At 43.2% G+C, this 27,822-nt stretch overlaps 1 protein-coding gene across 2 annotated transcripts in view; it reads right to left on the reverse strand.

Moving 5' to 3' along the window:
* LOC144799028 (cytochrome P450 2J2-like) overlaps positions 1-27,822 on the reverse strand; it is a 227,342-nt gene that overhangs the window by 91,995 nt on the left and 107,525 nt on the right. For both annotated transcript variants that reach the window (XM_078670187.1, XM_078670186.1), the window contains exon 2: positions 25,535-25,697. In XM_078670187.1, the coding sequence (XP_078526313.1) occupies positions 25,535-25,697 (163 nt within the window). The remainder of the gene's footprint in view (positions 1-25,534; positions 25,698-27,822) is intronic.

Consider the following 27,822-nt stretch of genomic DNA (forward strand, 5'->3'; position numbering starts at 1 on the left):
CTTTTTATCAACTGAAACTTAAGCTCATACGGATAGTCACAGCACAGGAGTTTCATAGAGAGAAGCCAATATCTAAATAAAGAACAAAAGGATTGCGTTTGACGGATGCCGTTTTAAGAGATCAATTTAAGAGAGTTAGGTATTTGTCCATGTGGCCACAGGCGGATTTTCCCCGTTGCCTTGATTTCTGAAGATTTCATTTTGTTAATATGAATGTCAGATTGGTGAGGGTACAGAGCCATGTTTTTATGGTATTATAAACACAACTGTGAATAACAATGTAATGACTGTCAGATGTTTTATCTATTAAGTCCTCGAGAGACATAGTATTTTATATGACTGAGAAATGTCGACATGAAATGAACTTCATATCTAATGAAGACTGACAGCTTCTGCTAGATAAAGAATTTCTGAAGTGGTCCCTGGTAATTGTAACCATTAATCAAAGGCACCAGTTCTGACATAAAACATTTGTTTTCAATGGTCAGAAACCATTAAGTATTTGTTTATAATTGTATGAACTGAATGAGCCATACTGTAAAAAAAGAAAGAAAATTGTTTATATGTTTGACTTCGATTTCTTGGTTTTAAAAGCCAAATATTTTGAAAAAGATTAACAAAGTTAATATTTAGAAGTTGTGACTATCAAAATCCTCTCATATTAGTGTGAAACATTACATGGTACTAGTAGTGTTGAGAGGTTCATTTAAGAGTGAACAGCAACATTTTGGAGACAGTAATACTGTCCAGCCAGTTATAATCTCTGAATGGTTTATATTGCACTGGTGTATAAAACAAATGGCCAAATTGTGTGCTGATGTTCTCAATCTAAATTTAAACAAATGCTTGAAGAACATCCTCTGTCCTCCCTCTAAATTTTCTAATTTGGAAAATCACATACTGGAGCAGTTGTCTGATAAGGATGAACACAATAGGTTTAGGCAGCAAGACTTGGCAGTGAAATCCCAAAACAAAATTCAGCATTGCTGTGGAGTATTTAGACCATCTGATATTTGCTTAAAAAAGGGCATCAAGCCGGAAATGAAATTAGCATAAGCAACAGAAAAATTATCCAGACTGGGAAATATGGGACAGTTCAAACAACTCTTGCGTGGGCTGGATCTTATGAATAACTGAACCACTTCCCAGATTCAACCAGAACATTAAAGGAATTTAGGATGAAAGGGCTGGAATTTGTTTATATGGACAGCTGTGATAGCTTTTGAACTTGTGAAGAAGAGTTTACCTGGAGTTTTATTGTTAATGCTGTGTCACACAAGGAGATAGGACTATATTCTTAACCAATGGCCAAGTCTATAGTTTAGGCAGACAGCACTTTACCATAAAAAGATGGTGAAAAACTGGTGGTTTCCTTTACCTTTGGTATACAGAGGGAGGCAAGTTATTCAGTCACTGAGAAGGAGCCAGTAATTTAGATTGCTACCAAATAGTCCAGACGGCATGACTGGAAATAGGAAACTGAGATATTACCAAAATTTGTTAGTGGATAGTTTTATGAAGTTTGGCGTCATGCTTCACCATGTATTACACTTTTGTAATTAGAGATCCTCCTGATCTTAGAAACTTAATGCTGACTGTATGTCTAGATTACATTTGGGGAGGGAAATGATGAGACTGATGATGATGAATAGAGGCAAATGTGTCAATAAAAGTAGGATATGTCAAAACAGAGTAAGACTCACTGAGTCTCGTAGAGCAGGATGAGAATTTGAAAGTGGTGAAGAAGGATGGCCTAGAAAGTTAGGAAAATTAAGACACTGCATAGTGTTACTGTAAAATATGATCACAGTTGTCAGATAATGCTGGCACTATGAGAAAGCTAGATAGGTTGATTCTGCCAGCAGTTATGTAGACGATAGAACTGTTACATGTGGTTCATTTGACATGTGGTTCATTTGGCATGTCATCAATGAAAAGGATGACCAGGATTGATATTTAGAGGCCTGAGATGGACATAAAGACTGTATTTTATGTATGTTGCATGATAGAATACACGAGGTTAAAGAAATATTTGTGTTGCCTTCAGACATCCCTGTGGATTAAAACAAAAGGTGAAGTTGGAGAGTGCAGAATCATAGAGTTTGACTAGATAGGGGTATCCAACCGCATTTTGGTAGTGACTATATTACAGAATACCATCAAATGAAATTTGTAAGAGTGACAGGAATATCAGGTTTCATCCCATTTTGATTACTATTTTTATGCAAAAATACTGTACAAAGTGGTGGTAGTGAGCAGCAATTCTCTGTTTTTATCAGTTGAAATGGGCACATTTCGCATTAAAGGGTGGAATCAAGTATCACAATGACCTTGTATCATACCATAGCCATTGAAGGAGTTAGACGATTTAACTTAGTTGTAAAATTATGTATAAAATAATCATCTAGATTGTAAGGAAGAAGGTGATGTTGTGGAATTATTGCACAAAAGACCTATTTATCTATGGAATAGACTGCTTTATTATATAGCTTGGTAGGATAGTATGTTATAAAGTGTGCCCAACCTGAACAGAAAGATGTGGAACAAGAGTGGTGCGAGTGATGAGTTAGCAAGTAGAGAGAATGTTGCGCAAAGGAAGTAAAAGGGGCGATAACAAACCTGGTGTTAGGGATAGTATGTTTTTTGTTGTGTGTGCGTAGGCAGGTTAAAAGAAAGCCAAAAAGAATGAGCTTCGTTTTTTTTACCCAAACATTTAACCAGGCCCCCTCACACATTTGCATTACTGTGTTAACGTTTTATATAGAACACCTACAAAATATAGACGGAATGTTTTCCCGTATCCATACCTACAACACTGTTAAAGGTCAACATGAGGATTCATGTCACTCAAAGAAGAATGACTGATCCATTCAAACCAACCCTGTCCAGGAATCAAGCTTATGAGAGCAACAATGTTGGGTAGATGAAACAAACTAGACGAGCATCGGTTCCTGATCCCAGAACATCGAGCAAGTGAGACCACATGAGCAGCCAAACCATGAAGTCGTGCCTGCCTCCCCCATAAAAAGATGCCAAGGTACCAAAGGAAGTAAAAAAAGCTGTTCATATGTAGGAAAGATGGAAAATACTGATGTAAGCAAAGAATTGATTGAGTCAAAGGCATAAAAAGGGGTGCCTAAAACCCAGAGAATGGATGAGAAGTTCCCTAAACGATAGCCGGGCTGAAGCTCCCAACCTTCAAGCTGTTGACTAGAATGCAGGAGAAATCAAAAGCTTTCTTGCGGAGTCTGAAACCAGACCCAGAATGTGATGACCCAGACATCAAAAGGGGGAGGGGAGGGAATGTACAACGGCTGAACTCTAAATAGAAACCCTTCAGAGGAAACCCACTACAGGGGTCCATACAGCATGGACAGAAGAGCCGGAAAGGCCAAATGCATAGCGCCAGAAGCTGTGGGCCAAAGGCCACTCAACTACCTCCCGCTACTCCTAAAAATAAACAATGCTAGTCACGACAAAGGAAACCTGTCCCATCCTTAAAAATATAAACCCCCTTAGCCACGTAGGACTCACAAGGGCATTCCTGAAAATAGCAGTATTCCTAAAAGGCCAAACAAACGCATAGAGTAAAACCACCACAGCAGGCAAATTGTAAAGTGCATGAACATCATTAAGGGGATGTACAGAAACTCTATAGATTGTGGAGGTATATTATTATATACACAGGCATCTTTCATACTGACCTCAAAAGGTATTATATGAAACCTACTGACCAGAGACATCAAAAAGGAGATGTTTGAAACCCATTATGATCAAACAGAGTCTACGCCTCTCTTGCTTTTAACCAATAACTGGAACGCAGACAGTTTCATGAAGGTGATAAATACTTAGAGATCATGATTCATTCTACCAAATGGGGTCATGGGGAACAATCATGCTGCCCTTAGAAATGAGGTTGACTGACATATGTACATCCTGAGAGGAACTAAATGGTTTCTATCCCAAGGGGTCATCTTCAGAGATGCGGACTCCTGCAGATTACCATATCTGTTATCACTCGTTACCACTCTAAGCTCCCAGATCTACTTGCACTCCCCTCCACCAGGGAACTTCGACATCTCTGGGGGGTAACGGGGAATGTTTTGCGTAGTTGCACTTACACCTGCTTTTAGCAAGCACACCGGGGCGGGTTGCCGCTCTAGCTTTAGCGGTGACTGGGATAAAAGCACGGCCGCTAAGCTCGCACCGGCATTGCTCTTAGATAATTGAGACAGCAGGACACTCTGTTCGTGTTTAGCGCTTTGAAAAGTGACTGAAAGATCGGTTTTTTAACCTTTGCCTTTTTAATTGTTATTGTGTGGAAACTGTTTAGGTTTTTAATAGCCGTCCAAATTCACATAATCTACTTGCACTCACCTCCGCCAGGAAACTTGCACATCTATGGGGGTTAACGGGGAAGGTTTTGCGAAGTTGCACTTCTGCCTGCTTTTAGGAAAACACAACGGTGCGGGTTGCCGCTCTAGATGTTTAGCGGTGACAGGGATAAAAGCACGGCCGCTGAGTGGCCGCGCAGCGTACGCACGCAGCGGGCGCGCCACCGGCACGCCCTGAGGCTCGCCAAAGGCAAGCCAGTCAGCACCCGGTCCGTGCCCAGGGCCAGTAAAGTAAGTAAAGTTTTTATTTGCACAATTAATTAAAATCATTGCAATGTATACACTCAAGAATGACCGTTGAAAAAAAAGTTATATTTAAGACTGTTAAAAACGAAGAGAGCGACAAGAAAAAGTCACTAAAAAGGGGATGAAGCTCAGACTTGGTCCAATGATAGGTTCAGGGAATTGATTTTTGTAATGAACTTTACAAAACGTGTCGCCAACTGAGGTGAGTCTCCCCTCATACATGCATCTAGTGCTTCCTGACATGTCCTGATATTAAGAGGGAGCCAAATTGGTCGCAGCCAGAGCACCCAGGGCCAGTTTTGCTGACAGTTTTGCTTTTCAACTTGTCACAGGGCCGAGGTATACTCGGGATCAACTACGAGGCTACAACACTGGTGGTTAGTGTTGTAGGAAGTTTATTCCCTTTAGTTTTTTAGCTGAGGCACCGGTGTGGTGCCACGACTGCAGTTTTCATACTCACTCATGTAAGTCACAATTAATGTCATCCAGTCCTACTTTTGGCCCAAACAAGCTGCGTGGAAGGAAGACATTATTATGTACTTTGATTAATGCATGCTCTCTTTGCAAGCACGCATTAGAGTTCACTATGTTTGTGGAGACAAATGGTGTGGACCTTGCCTTTATTACGGAAACATGGTGGGGGGAGGCTCCGCATCGGATTCAGAACTAGCAATGGCAGTTCCTGCTGGATTCACTATGTTCAGGCAAGATCGGGTGGGAAAAAGGGGTGGGGAATTGGCCATGATCTTTAGAAGTAAGTGGAAAGGGACGTTTAATCCCCAAAATAATGAATCGACTCTGGAATCCTTAATATTTAAAATTATAATAGATAACCATTATACATGTAATGGTATTCTACTCTACTGGCCGCCCGGTCCCCGTGCTGATTTTTTAAATACTATTGCTAGATCCTTGGATGTAATTTCTCAGTTTTCTGATTTTACACATCTAGGTGACTTTAATCTTCACCTTGAAGACCCATCGGACAAAGATGCAATGCATTTTTCTAGACAGTACTAACAGCCTTGGCCTCGCTCAGCAGGTGACTGGTAGCACACACTTGGGGGAACATTTGTTGGATGGGTTGTTTTCAACCAACAAGTCTGTAGTTTATCTTCTGTCGCTTCCTCTCATCTGGTCAGACCATAGAGCTGTTATGTTTTCTCTCTTCCTACAAAATATACAGACATCAAAACCGAAAAACAATCAGCCGAGAAGGGTTCGGCCCTGGAATAAGATTGCAACTGACACTTTCGAAAATGTGTTGTCCCAGAACCCTCTTAACCTCTCAGAGGATCCAAATGGGGCTGCTGCATCATTTGAGAAATGGCTTAGAGTACAATTGATCAGGTGTCACCGGTCAAATCCGTGGTCAGTCATAGGACAAGACACACAGAACCCTGGTACTCTTGACGATTTTTGAATTTTGAAACAAAAATGTCGTCGCCTCGAAAGGAAGTGCCGATTTAATTATGAAAACAACAACAGAATTGATTATAAACAAGCCATGTTAGAGTATAAAAAATTGGTGCACGAGGAGAAAACTATTTACTTTACCACAGCTATAACAACTGCTAAGAACTCTACCAAGGAACTATTTTCCACAGTGAAAAAACTAGCCAATTTTCCAGAAATGGCAGACTTACCAATGAATCACACTTTTTGTAACTCTCTAGTCAGGTTTTTTCAAGACAAAGTTAGCGCAGTATATACTGGCTTCTCTCAACGGGTGTCCCAAGGGACAGCATCCCTTTTGACGACCGGAACAAAAGCAGGGAGGCAGGGAGGGGAGGGGAGGGAATTGCTATCAGTTACATCACATATTGGCAACCCTCCTGAATGATCTGCTTTCCTCCTTTGTCTGTTGATAAGGTCAATGCCCTTCTGCTGTCTACTAAATCTGGCTCTCCACTGGATCCATGTCCATCTAAAATTTTCCATCTACTACCAGAAGTCTTTGGGTCTCATTTGGCCTTTATTTTTAGCCAAATGTTTCTCTCTGGTATATATCTGACTAGTTGGAAACTGGCATCCATTCTCCCCCTCCTGAAGAAAGCAAACCTTGATGGGTCAATCCTAGTAACTACCACCCTATTTCAAGACTCCCTGGGTCTGCTAAACTGGTTGAAAAATCCATGAATGGTGTTTTATCTGATTATATTATAAGCATTCCTTACTGGATACCATTCAGTTTGGCTTTAGAAAGCATCATAGTACTGAGTTGGCATTAATTTCAGCGTCCGAATTGATCAGGCAGACCGGCAACGCGCGAGGCAGTGCAGAACTAGTGCTGCTTGACCTCTCGGCCGCTGTTGATACCATGAATCATCAAAAGTTGTTGGAAGTTTAAGATAGGATCAGGATTAAAGGGAAGGCATTTGCTTTGCTCAAGTCTTTCCTGGAGGAGCGGGAACAGTTTGTGGCTCTTTTAGACTAAGTCACCTAATTTTACATTGCCCTGTGGAGTACCCCAGGGCTCCTCGTTGAGCCCTACTCTTTTTAATATCTATGTTGCTCCATTGGCAAGGCTTATTCAATCTTTGGGCTTCTCTGCTATCTCCTATGCTGATGACACTCAGATCGTGGTGTCTGTGACAGGTACGCCATCAGACAAAGCAGCACCGTTCCACACCTCACTTCATCAAGTGGGGGACTGAATGGCAGCGAACTGTCTAAAATTGAATTCCGGTAAGACAGAGGTTCTACTTTTTGGTGCCTAAATACACAGTGATCCCCTTGATCAAGACTTAAACTCTTGGTAAGCAATTAAACATACAAAAACATTTGCTATGAAGCCAGATATATAAAAAAAGGTTACACTTTATTTATAGTACCAAATTTTCTGGTACTTCTATTAAAATTACACACAAATATGCAAAAACATTTGTACAATAATTCAAATAGCTAAAAGCAGAATACAATGAAAAGCAATTTTAAAAAAGTTAATACATTAAAATTATGACCAGCATAATTGGAACCGACAGAAATGTGTAAGACATAGATTTTGCTCAATACATTTGTACATCCAATGTCCTATATTGCCACTTTGTTGCATACACGGATATAATCAGTATTTCAACAACAGTGTGAGTTTCCTAGATTGTACTTGATTTTGCGCCGACGCGTTTCGATGGATCTAACTTGTTACACCATCTTTATCAAGACTTTCAATGTTTCTGTCAACTCGAAAAGGTCAATATTTCACCCTTAGTAATTTTCTCTCTACCACTCGAGATTTGGTCAATTTGATCGTGGCAAACTTGATTGTTTGATTTTTTGATTTTTACGTGCCTCGTATCGGACCACGTGATGCTTAATGTTGTCTTTAATTCTAGCACCCCCAGATGGATTCTAATAAAAGCTGTTGTCCTCTGAATTTCTATTGGGCTGCTCCTTTCTGTTATATTAAATGCTCAGTAATATCCTGTAGCTGTTGAATATGAGTCTTTGTCAATACTGCTGCACGGAATCTCGTTTGTTGAGGTCGGGGGTCGAGCAATAACCCTTCAAGATCGTCTGTCAGTCACGTCTCTCTGCGTTCCGCGGAATACCGCAGAGAGACGTGACTGACAGCCGATCTTGAAGGGTCCAGTCGAAAACAACCAATTATTGCTCGACCCCCGAGATCAAATAGTACGATTAATCCGGATCATGATAGTACATTTTACTAAAATCTACTTTTGTGTGTGCAAACTTGTGCACCAAAAATTACAAAAGAAAAGTAGGTGCTGCACATTTCTATTTGATGATGCTTCCCTAAAACTTATAGAGAATCTCCTTCCCCTATATAAAAAACATATTTGTTTGAAACGACATGCCAAATGTATGATTTGAAATGTATTTATTTGCTGGCACATACGAAAAGCTATAAGTACCCTATATTGACACATATTATTTCTAATTCTACTAAATGTTCCAAAAGTGCATCAGAAGTTATACAAAAACCCTGACATCTTTATGTTCCTTTGTGAATGTTTGCTTATAATTCTGTAGACTGCATTAGATTGGCCTAAATTAATATAGGACTGAATACGTTCAAGGTTTTCTACCTTGCTATGCTCACTGTCTGTGAGAAATTTCTTCAGTATAACAAATTATGTGCAACAGTGTATTTCCCTACTGATTTCACATTTATTGGTTGAAAGATTGTGCTGCAATTATTTTACCATTCCAGGACATCTGCTTGGGAAACTGCCCTCTTGAACTTTCTCCATATTCTAGCTAAAGGAGCATTGTTCTAACATTTCTCATAATGGATGGCTTAAGGACTGTGTAATTGTCCCACCTATTTCTCAGCATTTTGTGTTTTCTTTATGCCTCCTGACACACACTCCATACGAACAAACCAATGGACCGAGTGGTCTGACCAGATGAGGTGACTCCTGGAGGTGTCACCCCTGGAAACGCTAAAAATATAATATTGTATGACCCAACGTATAGCTCTCTCATTTTTATTAACATGGTGATGGTGATGGATGATTTGCTGTTCTGCTTTGTGTGCTGATTACAAACCTGTGGAAAAGTAAATTTTGCCATGTTCTGTGTCCCTACGTGTCCCCCATCTTATGTTGTATGTGCATGATTAATATGCATATGTATTCCCCATGATCGATTAAAGACGCAATTACAGTTGTGTCCATCTCTAGTATGCCAGTTTCCAGTTCTCGTGAAAGCTACGAGTATTAGGCCTATGTAAAGCTACGTTGCCACGTTTCTCAGTGTGCACGTTATTTCATTGTAAAGTCCCTGTTTCTAGGCCTCAAAAGGGCCCGGACTCAGATTCAGCTCCTGTCTCCTGAACCCTCGCTGAGGAGCGATACAGCCCCCACCTGTATCCCTGACCCTTCACTTACTTCCTGCCTCACAGTGCCCGGCTCGGCCTGGCTCTGCCTGCCAGTCTGCCAAGAGTATGTTATGATTCCAGTTATCAGTCCAGCTCTCCTCTCTGCATTCCTAAGCTACTGAATCGCATCAATAGTTTCAGTCATCGTCTAGCCTTTACGTCTCCATGTAAGAGAAATACTGTATTTATGGTCATTTAATATTCCTCAACACACACTACATGTAGAATAATGCATGCACCAGTCTTAGTGTCTGTTAGCCTTTACCCTGATAACTTTTGGATTCTATCAACATGTTCTCTAAACATCAGATACTAGATAGTGTTTAGGTACATGTCGCTCTGACTCTCCAGACTTTCGTCTCTTCTTCTAGCGCAGAAGTCATAGCCCCCAGCTTCTCCTAGTAACACGTCATTGCCAGCTTGCGCGCACCACTAGGTTAGAGGTCCCGGCTCCTTAGGTAGCCCCCTCCATGTTTCCGCCCCATTTGTGACATATTCTGTTACGTTTACATCACATGTCTATGTATACGCCCTGTTCACGCCTCTTGTTACACCTCCTTTCTGCCTTATCTCTCGCGACTGTTACAGGCCCCACCCACTGTTACGCCTACTGTATGTACTGTAATGTATTTTGTTTAACTATATATACTTGTGTACTGTTATTAAAAGCTAGCGCGCTCATTCCAGATCCTGCCCGACAGCTGTCGGGGCCCCCCTGTTGGCTAGCCATCCCAGATCTTGCCCATGCAGGTTGTCCTGTTCCTGTCCTTTATGCTGTATTAAACCTGCAAACTCCTACTACCTCGAATCTTGACTCTTATTTATTGAGCTATCTGTTATTGTTATATCTAGTCAAAAATAAAGGTATTATTTATTTATTTACCACATAATGGCGCCCGAATAGGTACTTGCCCTTTCCCCACGCGCCGGAGAAGCCACGCAAGCCCCCTGATCCTCTGCAGCCGTGACGGAACCATACCGTGCACGTGCAGATATTTCTGCTTCAAGTATCCCTCAGGCCCACGGAGGAGACGGAGGTTGCGGTCCAGCATCCAGACGAGGCGGTGGAGGAACGCGGCGAGTCCCGACCAGAGCCCAAGCCGAGAGTCCAAGGTCCGAGGTATCTGGAGGCCCACCCGTAACAGAAGTCCGAAGTTCGTCCGTCCGGCGTCGAAGCAGTCCAGTCCAGTCCGAGGCCTTCCGTTCTTGCTGCCCGGTGAGTACCGTTGCTGGGGTAGTATCTAGACAGGGTCAATCTAATTGTCTCTGGTCCGTGGGTTTGGGGTACACAGATCCAACACGAAGTGTCCACTTAGGTGGATGCGGGTCCTGACGTGTCTCTTTATGAGACCGGTAAGTTTCGTACTGTTTTAGCAGTGCATCTAGTTTCTGTTCTAGTCCGTTCTGTTCTCGAGAAATTCATGTATTCTGTTTTCAGTATTCCAGGTAGTATTTTGTCAAAACTGTTAATTTAAATGTCATTCATGTATTTCAATGTCGTGGTATGAAAGTGGTGTAATTATCGTGTTCATTGTGTATTGTATTGTGTCTAGACTACAGTTCAGTCATGCCGCTGCTCTCAAAACTACGTCAGTTAAAAACTAGAAAAGGTCTGTTAGAAGAAGCAGTTCCTGTCCCGCCTAGGGACAGTCCAGGTCATTTTATGTATCAGAAGCATGGCATAAGTGCCATATTATATCTAGATTTATGGGTGGAGTACACCAAACAGTTAGAAGAAAAGTACAGATGGCCCGTATCGGGTACATGGGATGCCGAGTGCATCATGCGAGTAGAAGAAGTATTATGGAAAAAGAAAGCCAGACAGTCACAGAAAGATGCCATCGAGTTATGGCGCAAAGAATCTCATAAAAGAACCGAAAAAGAAATCAGAAAGTCAGAATTAAGTAGAGAATCCTTAGAAAGAGCCCAAGAAAGGGAATTAATCGAAATAGGTGAACGAGTTAAAACCGAACAGTCAGACAGACAGAGGAATGCCCTCATTAAGGGTATGTATCCTCTTCTTGCCGAGGGCTTGCCAAAAGCAACCCCGGAAGCACCATGTAATTTTCCGCCACCCTTAGTTCCGACCAAGCTACGTCACAAACCGACCGCAGCTGATACTTTTCTCTCGTCCTATTTGGACGACACAGTCCCAGAATATGCATATCCTGTTCCGCCAGCTCCTGTAAATAATGTAAATCCTGCTCCTCCAGTCACCGGGGCACCTGTTGCAGTACCTGTTACGGTACCCCCGGTCCAGCCCGTAGTACAAATTCCCGCTACTTCAGTCACTCTGCCAGCTCGAAGAGTATCAGTCGACGATTCCAGTTTAGGGGCCGCGGGAGGAGGTCCTCCTGGTACCCCGCCGCCAAGTAGACGTTTAGGAGCAGTCGAGTTACATGAACGTGCGTTACAGCGTACGCCTAAATATAAGTCCATTGCAGAAATCAGGCGACTTCTTACTGAATGCTGTTATGATCCAGTCCCAGGCGAGGATAGTATGGTTATATATTCCGTACGTATAAGACAGGTGTCCGAGTATTTGGTCACCCTACCGAATATGAAAGAAGATCTAGACAGAATGTATCGTTTCATTCGTACAGGACAAGATCCAGAAAGTATTGGTGAAGTCATGTCTCTCAGGAAATCTGAGATCCAGTTCATGTTATTAAAGTTTCTGATCAATTGTTTAATACGGGAACAAGATTCCCCGACTAAAGATCCGACCGAAATGAAAATTCTGACAAAGTGGAGTGATAATATAGCCGAGGGTAAGCACAAGACACTCAATAGTATAGAGAGTATGTACAAGAAAATACGTAAAGAAATAATAAGGTTACACGAACAACGCAAAGAAGCACAAGTAAGCGAGAAAGAAAATGACTCTTCTACTGAAGAGGTAGACGACGAGAATACCGCCAGAATAGCGTATGTAGGTAAATCTAGACTTCCAGACCGACACAAGAAAGTCTTTCATCTTCCAGCACCAGAACAAGGTTCTCTAGAACAAGTATTTCAAGCTACCGATCACATTCTGAAATCACGAATCGGTTATAGTGAATTAAGTACTATGCATGAACAAGAACTAGCCCGATCAGCAGTCCGATGGATTACTGATTCTACCACTTTTCCAGACGAAATAGTGGCACAAATGTTTCTGAAACTGCCCCCAGCCGAGCAGCGACTGGTGGGTATGTATATGATCCAACACCTCATTACACAGTATGAGGGTCAACATTCTGATCCAGGTCCATTACATGATGTCCTGAACGAGTTACTCCAGTATAGATGGAAAGGTTTAGGTACCGATTTAATTAGTGTCATTCTAGAACAGCGCCACAAATACAGAACGCTTTTGAACCCGCATTTTGTTCATGTCTCACCTCCAGAAAGTAAACCGTTTTACATAGATAGACAGCATCCGTTACGAGAAGTACACCCAGTTAGGACAGCAGATGGTGAAATGCAGCGAGTATTTGTTTACACCCCAGTTACCAAGATGGAACTCTTAGAGATGAAGAAATTAATTCCCTGTCACGACAAAGATCCAGCAGGGTTCCACCGAGAATTAAAAGACATGCTCCGTATGGGAGAATACACGTATCCAGATATTATTAAAATGTTAAAAGTCCTGTTACCTGCGGGCATATATGAAAAACTCAAGGAAAAGGATTGGGAGGTGGGAGAGAAAAAGATCGATTGGACAGCTCTAGAAGCTGAAGATAAGATACGAGTACCAGGTACCGGTCTTGGAGATAAATGTAAAGAATTACCAGAATTATTGATACAAGTTTTGCCTAGATTATTAGCCACTAAAAAGGAAGACTGGGATGCAATCTCAGCCTGTAAACAGAAACAAGACGAAGACACTAGTGATTTTTATTCCAGATTTGAGAAATGTTTTAGCATCAACAGTGGTTTGAAGACGAGTAGCGAGTCATACCCTCATCTTTTTGTTACTAAATTAGTCGAGAATTCAAGTCCACAAGTTAAAAATCGAGTTTTGAAAGTCGAAAGTACTTGGCAAGCTAGTACCCCGTCCCAGATGTTACAGATGCTCCAGTATCACCAGAATAGAATCAGAGAAGAGCAAGAACACGAGAGAAGACGTATGAAAGACACGAAAATGAAAGTACTAGTTGCACAATCTGTTCCTCAAGACAGTCAGAAGAGGGGTCCGAATCAAGCCAGTCATCCTGCAGCTCCCGTTAAAGGGACATGCAATTACTGTAAACAGCCAGGTCATTTTATAAACGAGTGTGCAGTTCTGAAACACAATATAGCCACTGGTAAAACTAAAGAAAGACCACGTCCGCCTAGACAAGAACAAGTTTCACAGACTTCTCAGCCACAGAATGCACAACAGACAGTTCCAGCACCGCAGCCCATCGCTGCAACACAGCATGTTACACAGCAGATGTACCAGTATGCACAGACAGAGTATCCAGAGTATCAAGCGTATTCATGAAACAGCCTAGAGAGGGAGGTAGGCTTGCCTCTCATCGAGATTCCTGTAGATCAAGAAGGTCCCTATGTTCACAGTCAAGTATTAGGGAAAGACAGAAAGTTTTTGATTGATACAGGGGCAAGTAGGACGACTATTAGTCACGACGAGGTTCCAGGGGCTCCGCTCTCAGGCTCTAGAAATGTTTCCCTTGGATTTTCAGGAAAGCCTATTGTAAACGAGATTTCCAAACCAGTTACTCTAGAAGTAGGTCCATTGTCCCGAACTACTGATCTATTGCTTACGAAGTCCTGTCCAGAAAATTTGTTAGGTATTAAAACACTGAAAGAATTGGGTGCAGTTATTTGTTGTTCCCCAGAGGGAATACGTTTGTTTTTACGTGACTTCAAGGGTCACTATGTTTTACGAGATTTTGATCCGAGATTGTCAAATGTCCCGCAACATCTATGGGCACAAGGTCCAACTGATGTTGGTTTTATGCAAATCACACCCCATCGTGTGACTCTCAAGCAAGGTATAGTCTTGCCACGAATCAGACAGTACAGATTGCCACCTGAGGCTGTAGCAGCCTTATCCAAAATTATTGACGAGCTCATTGCTCAAGGAGTAGTTGTAGAAACTGACTCCAATGTATGTAATTCTCCTATCATTCCAGTCATGAAACGTACTGATCCAAATGCACCCCCAGTATATCGATTAGTGATTGATCTTCGAGAACTCAATAAATGTATCATTCCCCAGTATCCAGTTGTTCCAGATATCTCATCCCTATTGACAGCCATTGATTCTGAGGCAATATTTTTTTACAGTAATAGACCTCAAGAATGCATTTTTCAGTGTCCCCATTCATCCAGATAGTCAGTACCTTTTCGGATTCTGTTTAAATGGAAGGAGCTATAAATTCACACGAGCTCCTCAAGGTTTCACAGAAAGTCCTAGTATTTACAGTCAAGCACTTAAGAGACAACTAGACAACATTCACATGCCAACTGACACTGCCCTGCTCCAGTATGTCGATGATCTACTGATCACAGCCCGTTCTGAACGTGCTTGCGAGCGAGCATCACTTACAGTCTTGTATTTCCTTACCGAGATGGGGCAGAAGGTGTCCCCTTCAAAGCTTCAATTCTGTGTCCAGCAAGTGATCTACTTAGGCCACTTACTGTCCAAGTGGGGTAGGCAGTTGACACCTGACCGTATCCAGTTAATAGCGAGTCTTCCTCAGCCCAAGACCCAGAAGGAGGTACGTGCTTTTATCGGCCTTACTTCCTATTGCAGACAATGGATTCCTCAGTATGCATTTCTAGCCAAACCACTGATACAGTTAACGACACAGGAGGCAGCCGTATCGACTGTTCTCCCTTGGACATCTGAACATACACTTAGTTTTAATGAATTAAAGAAAGCTTTATGCCAAGCTCCTGTTCTAGCTACACCGAACTACAGTAAGTCTTTCACGCTTTTTGTCACAGAACGTGATGGTACTGCATTATCTGTTCTCACACAAGATCAAGCAGGACAATACAAGCCCTGTGCTTATTTTTCGAGCACATTAGATCCAGTAGCCCAGGCTCTGCCTGCGTGCCTCAAGTCAGTTGCAGCCACAGCACTAGCTATCAGACAAAGTGATTCCATAGTATTAGGACACTCCCTGACAGTACAAGTTCCACACTCCGTGGAAGTTCTTTTAAACCGAACACAGACTCAGCACTTGACAATTGCACGTTTAACAGGTTATGAACTGACACTGTTCCAGCCACACATAGAAATCAGACGCTGCAACGTTCTAAATCCTGCTACACTGTTACCGTCAGTTACTTCGAATCCTGCCACACATGACTGTGTGGAAGTTGTTAACACTATGACTAAGCCAAGACAAGATCTGACAGATATTCCATTACCAGATCCTGACCTGACACTTTATGTGGATGGTTCATGTATGAGAACAAGTACAGGAGAATTAGTAGCAGCGTATGCAGTCACTACTGACACTGAAGTTATTGAAACACACCGTATTGACACCCTGTCTGCTCAAGCAGCAGAGCTAGTCGCTCTGACCCAAGCCTGCATACACGCCAAGAACCTGACAGTTAATATTTACACAGATTCACGCTACGCATTCGGAGTTGTACACGACTTTGGAGTGCTCTGGCAAGAGAGAGGTTTCATGACTTCTCATGGAACCAAGATTCAGCATGGTCTCCTCATTCAAGCTCTGTTAGATGCAATACATTTACCGACATCCATCGCTATTATGAAATGCAAAGCACATACGAAAGTTACAGACATTATTTCTCAAGGTAATGATCTAGCAGATCGAACAGCCAAGCTTACAGCACAGACACCAGACATACCAGTTAACAAGACACCGACATCCACTCTAGAACAGACTACTTGTATGACAGTTAAGGACCCTACTCAAGATGTCATAGATATCCAGTTACATGCTACTCCCGAAGAAATCAAGAAATGGTCCGAACAAGGAGGGGTCCAGACAGATCAGGGATGGGTGACGAAGGGAAAAGCCACATGGTTTCTCCCCGACTCAATGGTTCAAGTCATTATCAATACCGCACATAGTCCTGCACACTTAGGAGAAAAAGCCATGTTAGACAGTATCCAGAACATCTGGTTTAACAAGCATTTACGAGCTGCAGCCAAGCAGAAAGTCCGTACTTGTATGATATGTTGTCAATTCAATCCAGGTAAAAGTGTCCCGGTGGAACAAGGTGGATTCCAACCTCCTGACCACCCTTTTGAAGTCCTCCAGATGGATTATATTCAGATGGAGCGATGTCGAGGTTTCAAGTATGTCCTTGTAGTTGTATGCGCTTTGTCCAGATGGACAGAAGCATATCCAGTCCCAGATTACACAGCCGCGACCACTGCCAAGCAGCTGGTTCGTGAATATTTCCCCCGTTATGGACTCCCAAGGGTCGTGTATTCTGATAACGGCCAGCCATTCTCATCTGAATTAATGAAGCACGTTTCCCTGTTGTTAGGGTACCAGTGGAAGTTCCATTGTGTACGCCATCCAGAAGCAGCCGGTCTCGTAGAGAGACATAATAAAACCTTGAAAATCCGTATTGCCAAAGTCTGTAAAGAAAAAGGTGTAGACTGGTTAGTTGCCCTGCCAGTCGCTCTGTTCTATATGCGCATGGTCGCACATTCCAGATCAGGTCTGTCCCCTTATGAGGTCGTATTCGGCCGTCCCCCGAACGTGTGGGGTACACCTAGACCCCGAAGTATTACAGATGTTTCCAGTAATATGCTGACAGATTACCTAGCTTCCTTGATGTCTGCCCTACACTCTTGTCGTTCACAGGTTGCCGCCGCATTTCCAGACAATACCGAGGTGAAACCGCATGAAATTGTTCCAGGAAGCTTGGTTCTCGTCCGGAATTTTGATCGTTCAAGTCCGCTGGAGCCTCGCTGGAAGGAGCCGAAGTTAGTCCTTTTGGCCACCCGTACTGCCGTCAAGTTGGAAGGCAGGAAGGGGTGGGTGCACCTGTCACACGTCAAGAAATTTGGCGGACTAAAAACTGTTTCCAAGAACTTTTCCAAGGATTGTCAAGATTTTAAAGACTGCCAAGAAACTATTCTTAAGGACTGTCCCGCAAATGACATTGATATCAAGCCCTCCCTGTTAGAGAAAACTCCGCAGCAGGAGTATAAGAGTAAGCTCCGGTCTAGTAAAATAAGACAGCCAGTTTAATTGTCTAAGTCCTCCCCTAGGTGAAACGGTTAGACAGGTATCTGACATGTATGAAATAGACCCCCATAGTGAGAGAGTTAGTCAAAACTCAATCCGATGTATCGTTTTTCTAAGTTTTATACTGTTTCTCAGCCTGATGGTTACCTGCACGAGTTATGCATTGCATTTATGTTTTCCAATTTCTCATATAAATAAGTCTTCTAATGCTACAGTAGAGCACACGTTTAGTGATCTGCCTCCTCACGAACTATCTTATCGTCTTGCTATGCGCAACAATACATTTATCCGTATGTTACATTATTCACACCAGACCAGCAATGCCACTAATTGTTGGGTGTATGGTCGACTCCCCCCTTTCCAGACACCGAAGGGAGTTCTGCCACTCTTTCCTTATCCGTTCTCACATAATGGCTCATGTGGAGCCTGGTCCATGTTAACGTCATCCTCAACTGATATGTCCCTTCTGAACAGTACATGTTTTCCAGACAAGCAAGGTCTCCCCCACAGAACAGGGTTAGATCTAGAAAATGAAGTTTATAATTTGGGTAACTATTCTTCGAATTTTATGGTCCTGAATGTTCAGTCTGATCCTACTCCAGACTTACCTGCTATTTCAGTATTACCAGTCAAAGGCGAATTATGTGTCCGAAATAACGGTTCCGTACATGTAGGACATAGTGATTGTACTACTATTGTCAAGTATAGTGACAGTGGGAAATCTATTTTTAAAGCTTCACGTCATTCTTATTTTGTTTGTGGTCAGACCGCATATGTTCGTCTGCCCCTCAATTGGGAGGGAACCTGTTACATTGCCTTCCTACTGCCACCAGTTTTCCTAGCCCCATCTGATTATCACAGAAACACACATCTAGTACACATTAGAAATAGAAGGGAGATCGAATCCCCGATTGTCGATCAAACTGAAACTGCTCTAGAACAGTATACAGATTTCAATAGAGGATTCTTTTTCTTTATAGGACCTATCCAGAATAGTAAGTTAATCCGTAGATTAACCAGAACCCTTGAGGCAGTAGTGAATGAGACTGCTTCTGCCCTAGGTAACTTAACCGAAGAGCAATCTGCTATGAGATTTGTCGTGCTCCAAAATCGTCTCGTTCTTGACGTCATACTGGCCGATAGAGGAGGAGCATGTAGAGTCATCGGATCTAGTTGCTGCATTTTCATTCCAAATAACGCGCCGTCTGTTTATTCAGCTATAACCAGACTTCATAAAATTGCCCATCAGTTACACCAGAATCCAGGCACCTGGACATGGTCCGGTTGGCTCTGGGATATCATTTCTGCCTGGGGATGGAAAGTATTGTCCTTTCTAGGTATTGCAGTAGCGATCATATTCAGTTGCTGCCTCTGTATACAATGTGGCCCTGCGATTTGCGGCATTTGTGCTACCTCTTGTATTCCTAGTCCCAAGTCCCGTCCTAGATCCCGTTCCAAGAAAATTCGAGACGAGCAAATGATACTGTATGAAATGATAGATGGTATCATGAATATTGATGTTTCCTGAGGGAAACGTAGTGACAAGGAGGGAATGTGGAAAAGTAAATTTTGCCATGTTCTGTGTCCCTACGTGTCCCCCATCTTATGTTGTATGTGCATGATTAATATGCATATGTATTCCCCATGATCGATTAAAGACGCAATTACAGTTGTGTCCATCTCTAGTATGCCAGTTTCCAGTTCTCGTGAAAGCTACGAGTATTAGGCCTATGTAAAGCTACGTTGCCACGTTTCTCAGTGTGCACGTTATTTCATTGTAAAGTCCCTGTTTCTAGGCCTCAAAAGGGCCCGGACTCAGATTCAGCTCCTGTCTCCTGAACCCTCGCTGAGGAGCGATACAGCCCCCACCTGTATCCCTGACCCTTCACTTACTTCCTGCCTCACAGTGCCCGGCTCGGCCTGGCTCTGCCTGCCAGTCTGCCAAGAGTATGTTATGATTCCAGTTATCAGTCCAGCTCTCCTCTCTGCATTCCTAAGCTACTGAATCGCATCAATAGTTTCAGTCATCGTCTAGCCTTTACGTCTCCATGTAAGAGAAATACTGTATTTATGGTCATTTAATATTCCTCAACACACACTACATGTAGAATAATGCATGCACCAGTCTTAGTGTCTGTTAGCCTTTACCCTGATAACTTTTGGATTCTATCAACATGTTCTCTAAACATCAGATACTAGATAGTGTTTAGGTACATGTCGCTCTGACTCTCCAGACTTTCGTCTCTTCTTCTAGCGCAGAAGTCATAGCCCCCAGCTTCTCCTAGTAACACGTCATTGCCAGCTTGCGCGCACCACTAGGTTAGAGGTCCCGGCTCCTTAGGTAGCCCCCTCCATGTTTCCGCCCCATTTGTGACATATTCCGTTACGTTTACATCACATGTCTATGTATACGCCCTGTTCACGCCTCTTGTTACACCTCCTTCCTGCCTTATCTCTCGCGACTGTTACAGGCCCCACCCACTGTTACGCCTACTGTATGTACTGTAATGTATTTTGTTTAACTATATATACTTGTGTACTGTTATTAAAAGCTAGCGCGCTCATTCCAGATCCTGCCCGACAGCTGTCGGGGCCCCCCTGTTGGCTAGCCATCCCAGATCTTGCCCATGCAGGTTGTCCTGTTCCTGTCCTTTATGCTGTATTAAACCTGCAAACTCCTACTACCTCGAATCTTGACTCTTATTTATTGAGCTATCTGTTATTGTTATATCTAGTCAAAAATAGAGGTATTATTTATTTATTTACCACAAACCACTAAAGGAGATTTGCAGAACTTACCTGGCAAATTAACTTGCCTGATGTGGACTTATCTGCCTTCTTTCTCGAACTGACGCATATGTTAAATGCGCTTGTGGTCCCTTACTTCGGGGACTACTTGAACTGGAACAATTGTCCCTTTCCTGAACTCGAGCTTGTGGTACTTATTTTTTACCTCTCTTTGTTTAATTACCCTATGCAGTCTAGTGATGCACTTATTTTCTAAATTTTGATTAACTAAATTTACTACTTAGATTGAGCGGTCATGATTTACCCTTATAGATGTGAGTGTGCATTTCCAATTTTGGTTTACTAATGACTAGGGGAGAGCCTATTAGAGAATCAAATTCTTATGTTGTTATTCTGCATAGCTTTAGCTGAACTTTTGGTATGTAGGAGTTTGGCTCGCCTACATTTCTTCAGGAGATTTGGGCTTGCGGTGATAATTCTTTACCTTTATAATATTGTCTTGAGAGTAATCTACATGATCTCGATATCAACTTTGTAATTCACTTGTCCAGTTCCTGTTCCTCATTGGATGACTGTTGGGAACCTTTATATCCAACCCCTCTCAGCACCCAGCATGGTTTATCGGAGGACCAAGAGAGTGGTAAATTCATCCTTGAAATTACCATTGCTTTGACTACATATTAGGGAGATTTGCTTTTTTCCACAATTTTAAAAGGGCTAGGCTTGGGAAATCCTCTCTACAGTAAGAAGGGATACCCGTTTGTACGGACTGGGATGAGGAAGTTATACTAGGAGGTACTGCAAGCACAAAACAGGTGTGTCAAAATCACTTACATTTTGCATAAAATCATTGTAGATTAAATAAGATCAGTGGGACATTCTTATATGAAGAAACTATTAGGAGCTATTTTGGTTGAGGTGAAAATTTACAAAGATTAGAAGTCTGAAATCCTACGAGAAACAAACCAGTGAACAATTCCATTGGGATGATCTAGTGGTATGTGGTAGTAATTAAGCTCTTTTCCCTCTCGCCCAGATGACAACATACAAGAGAAAAGCTATGTGTGTTTTGTCATAAATAATTTTAAAACATTGTTTAAAGCATATGGGAGGAAAATCTACAAATGAGTGCTCTGCAATGATACGTATAACATAGCCACAATAAAATGGTTTTCAGAGTAGTTTAAGATATACAGTAGCCCTATTTGTATTTTGATACAAGGTGAAAATACAAAGTTACGTTTCTGATCCGAGTACTGGCCTGGAAGTTTGCACTTGATTGTCCTTAAAGCCAACATTATCACTAGTTTAATGTCTTCTCCAGCATGGGCTTTTTTGTTATAAGGATGTCAGGATAAATGACAATTGTACATCTGGTATAAGAATAATCATCCAAACATAGCGGCCGATTATGATAGCGGTTTTCCCGCATCCACCGGGCCGGCGGTGGCAGGATGCGGGAAAACCGCTGCGGAGCCTCGAAAGACCCACCACCATATTAGGATGGCGGTGGGTCTTGAAATCCGTCTGCAGCTTTTCCGCCGCGGTCGCCTTCCGACCACGGCGGAAAAGCTCTAACATGGCTGGCGGTGTCTATCAGACACCGCAAGCCATATTAGGATGGCGGAAATCATATGCTTTTCCACGGCGGCTTTTCCGCCGTGGAAAAGCATACGGACATTCACTTCGGGGCCCGTTGCGGACCCCTTGATGAAGTGGGGGTGCACATGGGGGGTACCTATGGTACCCCCGTGCATTTGCGTGCACAAAGCAGCAGGCACCGCGCAGTGCCTTCCGCTTTGTGCACGCAAATGCGATGCATGCATTTTTAACATTGCGGCTGGTTCAGCTTGAAGCTGCACCCGCCGCAATGTTAAAGATAGAGGATGTGACCGCCACACTGGCGGTCACATCCTAATCTGCACGGAGGGAACGCCGCAGCCCATGCGGACGTTCCCTCCTCCTCTGGGGTCGCGGACGGACTCAAGTCCGTCCGTGATCCTAATCGACCCCAAAATGTGGTCCTAGTTGAAAGAAATCCAAATTATATTTTCTGAAGCAAACCAGATTTCAAAGTTAGGTATCTGGATTCATTTCTAGGTGGACTTAAAATTGAACTTTCCATAACGTTGAGAGAAAAATGTATTCGGCTTGGATTAACCCAGGATTACTAGGATACCAGATAGGCAACAAAACAACCAAGATAGTATATTAATAATACTGCTAATCAATGGTTCTTTTTACGTTGAATGCTGAACACAAGACCAGTAGTGATTGACAGCCGAAGTCACAAAATCACAGACCAAAACCTCAGAGAACTACCCTGGAATTTTAGATGATCAGTTATGTGATGGACTTTGACAGCACAATTAAGGACAAGGAAGCTTACGTTAATTTTCATCCATTAACATCTCATACTAGTGATGTTTAAGCCACAGAACAGTAGATTTAACTGTACATTTTTGTATGCTGAGAGTTCTACAAATCAATCATCCATTTTCTTTGTACATTGAGTGGCCTAGTAGAACATTACCAAATATTTTTCTTACAGGCTATGATATGACTGCAGAGTGGTGCAATACTTCCATGGTATACTATATATATATATATATAGATCAAGTATTTTTTCTGTATACCTAAGACATATTAAAAAGTGCTAAATATTGCTTTAGTAATGCTTGAAGGACATTGGGAAATGGCATATTATACAATCCGAGACCAAATTAGCATGTTCATACTACACTAATTTCTTTAGCACATTTAACAAAAACTTTGGCCCCTACATCTAGCAGGTCCGTAGAAACTTGCTTTAGGTTTTTGGTTTTTCCCTTAGTGAATGGGACCAGTGGTGTAACAAACCATGAAGGGTCCCCGCTGCAAGATGTGCTGAAGGGCCCCATCACACATCAATAGGGGCTGAGGGGGGGTCCTCCAGTATGGGTAAGCCTGGGGGCTAGAGGGGCCTTTGTCACGTTCCTGAATGTGACTATCATTTTGACCATAAGTGTCTTACTGGAAAAGTGAAATACCACAGCTGTGATATTTTCTGAGTTATTGCAGATTTGTTGCATTTGCCACTAAATATGCTGTCTAAACTACAGATTTCAACAATGGAAAGGTTATTTCTAGTTCACATTCCTTAAAGGTTATTAAAATCTTTATGCATAGATAGATTACTGTGAACTTCTCAACACTTTACAAAACTTAACCGATACCTTTCCTACACTTGAATGCTTTATTCAGCAAAAGTGTTGAGAACTTTGACCATGTTAATATTCAAAACTGATCGACTTGTGGAGGATTTTGATAGAAACAAACAAAAAAAACCTTTGATTTTTAAATGTAACTGAAACATGATTGAAACAGTAAACCTTCTTTGCCATAGAAACTTCTGTTTATATATTCATACAACTCCAAGTGGCCCTCTGACTTCAGAGGAAGCACACAACACACGACCCCTGGGTCTACATGAAAAAATGAACACATATGAGTGCTGGAGTGTCATTTTTACAGGACGGTTTCCCTCACCCATCTATAGGTGGCATGCTTCATCATAGGGAACCGTCCTCGCATTGCGAACCTGGTCGCAATGCGGGCTTCAATCCCCTCTCTGAGAGGGAGGATCTCAGGGATGTTTTCACTGTTGCAGAAAGAGGTCTCCTAAAACCAATATATGAGCAGTGTGGTGAGGAAGGAAAAGGAAGATAGGTGTATGTGAGACAAAACTAACTAGGGTACGCAAAAAAAAATTTGGGGTGTCCCTGGGTTAGGACTTAAAACTGGAGCTATGATGGGTTGAATCCTTTCCTATCATAGATAAGTGATGGTCAACATGTTTCTGCTGAGTAACCTCCGAAGTGGTGTGGCGACTTTCATCAGGACCAATGTGAAATAAATAAAAATAAGGGTAGGTTGGTAAGAGTGCGTCGCAACCATTCATCAACCAAATGGTGAAATATTAAACCAGTGGTTGGAGTGAGTTGTCACTCAAACAGTTGTCCACTGGAAGCTGTGTAAACCCGAAATGTCAAGTAAACAATACCACCTCAGCCTCAGCGCAAACTCGGGGGTGCATCAATATCCTAAAGACGGGTGGTGCCATGGGCGCTCATTCGCTCATTGCACCTAGAGAGGACCAAAGAAGAAGCCCACCATTTTCATCTCTTTTTAAGGTATAATGCCTAAAATCTTAAAGTGCCTTCTGATGAGACAACAACATATGTTATGAACCCGAAACCAGTCCCAGGAGGCTTGTTTCCGGTCCAGGGAAGACATGGCTTGGCAGTTCGGGCTGGGCTGTTCCCATGAGCGACAGGGTCAGACTGATTTGCATATGGCCATGTCTGAACTGGGGTGGTGGAGTGAGCTAAAGAATGATGATGGATTAAACCCAGATCAGTAGACTGGGGTGAGTGTTTGATTTGCTCAAGCACTCCGTCCATCATCCCCATTGGTATCGCTTTGTTCACCCTTAGTTAGCAGGGTATGCCCAGACGTGGGTCCCTTGCTCACTTTGCCACTGGATTCAAGATAGCCTGGCTGATGAGGGTTATGAACCTGAAACCGGTCCCAGGATGCTTGTTTCCTGTCCAGGGAAGACATGGCTTGGCAGTTCGGTCTGGGCTGTTCCCATGAGGTACAGGTCAGACTGATTTGCATATGGCCATGTCTGAACTGGGTTGATGCAGTGAGATAAAGAATGATGATGGATTAAACCCAGATCAGTTGACTGGGGTGAGTGTTTGATTTGCTCAAGCGCTCCGTCCATCATCCCCTTTGGTATCGCTTTGAGACAGCAACATAAACAGTATTAAATGGATGAAATAAATATGGATTGTGCAATACTGGTATACATATGCTCTTGATTCCATTATGTAGTCCTTGGTTAGGTTAAGATCGACAAAGCACATGGTGTCAATCTCTGCATGATTTGTGAAGTCCATGTAATGCACAGGGGAAGGAAATGGTTCTTAGTATCACATAGGTAGTAATGGATGCTAAACTAGTGACACTGGAGTAAATGGGTTTTCAGAATAAATAATACAGAGCTGAAGAGAATACAGCAGAAACATGTGTTAGTTCATCATCCTCTTTAATATAAGAGCTAATAGAGGTTTAGAACTCACCGCGACCATGTAGAATCCAGTCCAGAATGGGCATAACTGGTCGACCTGCGAACTCCACAGCGGATTGCACAAAGGCCTCCTTGACCACCTGGTATCCGTTGAGTACCACAATCGGGGTGCGACCCAAAAAGATGGTGCACATGTCACCATACTTTCGATGAATCTGAAAAACACACATAACCAACAACAATCCAAGTTTAGTCAAAAGCACCTGTCATCTTACCATCAATATCCACCATTTCTACAGAAAGACTTTCTACACATCATAAGATTGACTTTCTAAGTAAACTTCCTCTCCCAGAACTCCAGAAATGTCATAGTTCTATTTGCTGCAATATCAGTATGAACCTGTGGGTTTATAATGGCCGTCAAGTTGTTTCTGTTTATTTATTTCTTCTAAAGTGAACGGTGTAGGAAGCTGGGTTTCTGTTGCAGTAACACCCTCCCCACTTTTTGCCACACTACTGATGTACTTTGACTTGATGTGCCCTGGGTCCCTGTCAATCAGGTTCCCAGGGCCTGTGTTCTTTCCCAAAACTGTACCTTGTACCCCATATTGGCACCTCTCTGGCCACATGTCAGTCCCTTGTAAAAGGTACCATGGGTACCATGGGCAATGCGGCCAGGAAAGGCCTCTAAGGGCTGCAGCACTTATTGTGCCACCCTCCACCCCCCCAAATTGCAGGCTGCGTGTTTTGGTGCAGAACAAAGTGAAGAGTCGACATGGCACACATACCTTGGTGCCATGCCTACAACTCACTGCCCTGGCATAGCACAGCCACCCCTCTAGCTAGGTGCACTGGTGATGGTACAGGTGCATGAGCCCAGTACCCCTACAGTGTCTAGACCAATTCTTAGACACTGTAAGTGCAGCAGTGCCATTAAGAGTATATGCTGCTGGGAACTCCACAGCACAATAATTGCTTTACTGAAAACTGGGAAGTTTGGTATCAAACTTCTCAGCACATTAAACCCACACTGGTGCCAGTGTGGGGTTTAATGACAAATGCACTCAGAGGGCTTCTTAGAGATGCCCCCTGAAAAATGACCAGCCTCTGGTGGGTTCCCTGACTGGTACACACCAGCCTGCCACTGAGAGACATGTTTCTGGACCTCAAGAGTGGAAGCCTTCACTCCATGAGCCCAGAAACAAAGCTTTTCCTGGGCGAAGGTGGTCCCACCTTCTCCAGGCCAGGAAGAGTCCTCTGTTGCAGGGGAGCTTCAAAGGCCTTGCTGCCTTGGTAATGCGTCCCCCAGCCTCTCCTGCTATCAGGAGCAGGCCCACTTCCTGTCTCTCCTCCTTTTCGGCGGGAAACATTAGCACAGCCCAGAAGGTGTGCCCACCTCTGCCAACCCCATCCCTCAGGTGGGGGAGGCGAGGTGAAGCCCACTCACTCTTCAGTGCCAGCCATCCTGCAGATGGCAGGCACTCTCCAATCAGGATTAGGGATTGTGCCCACTCCCAAACGTGGGGTGAGCACACTAAGGGTGTAGCCACCCTAAGGTCAGTAGCTCATTGGCTACTGACATCGAGACCCCTAAAACACGCCTAAATACAGTATTTAGGAGGCAGCCCTGAGCCAAGAAGTTTTACAGCATTTGTTTGCTGTAACACTTTTCGCCCTAAGTGGGATGGGTATGCCCAGACGTGGGTCCCTTGCTCACTGTGCCACTGGATTCAAGCTAGCCTGGCTGAAAAAGGGTGACATACCCTGAAACCGGCCCCAGGATGCTTGTTTCCAGTCCAGGGAGGACCTGGCCTGGCAGTTCGGTCTGGAGGGTCAAGACTGATTTGCATATGGCTGGGTCCAAACTGGGGTGGTGTAGTGGTCAAAAGAACGATGTATTTAACCCAGATCTTTTGACTGGGGGAGAATGTTTGCATTGTCAGCATTCCGTTCATCATTTATTTGCTGAACCAAGAAGGCAGATTCCTGCAACCGAAGAAAAAGGACGAAAGAAAATGGCCAGCAGATGAGACTGCAGAGAAGAACTGACTTGGCACCAGCCCTACCGGCCCATCTGCAGTTTCCAGAGATCCTGCACCAAAAGTCACCTTGTCCTGCAGCCAGCAAACTCCAGAACCCTGGAAAGACAGACTGCCTTCGACAATGACCGGATCCCCTGTGAACAGCAGCTCTGTTTAAAAGAAACTCCTAAGACAGACTCTGAGCCTGTTGAGGACAAAGAAACACAGTGCCTGGAAACACCACTGCACCCGTCGCCTACACCCAGAGTTCGAGTGGCCCACTGGTCCTAGCGTGTCCCCCAGCACCCCAGAGTCAGAG

The sequence above is a fragment of the Lissotriton helveticus genome, chromosome 12, assembly GCF_964261635.1.
Source record: "Lissotriton helveticus chromosome 12, aLisHel1.1, whole genome shotgun sequence".
Taxonomy (NCBI): domain Eukaryota; kingdom Metazoa; phylum Chordata; class Amphibia; order Caudata; family Salamandridae; genus Lissotriton; species Lissotriton helveticus.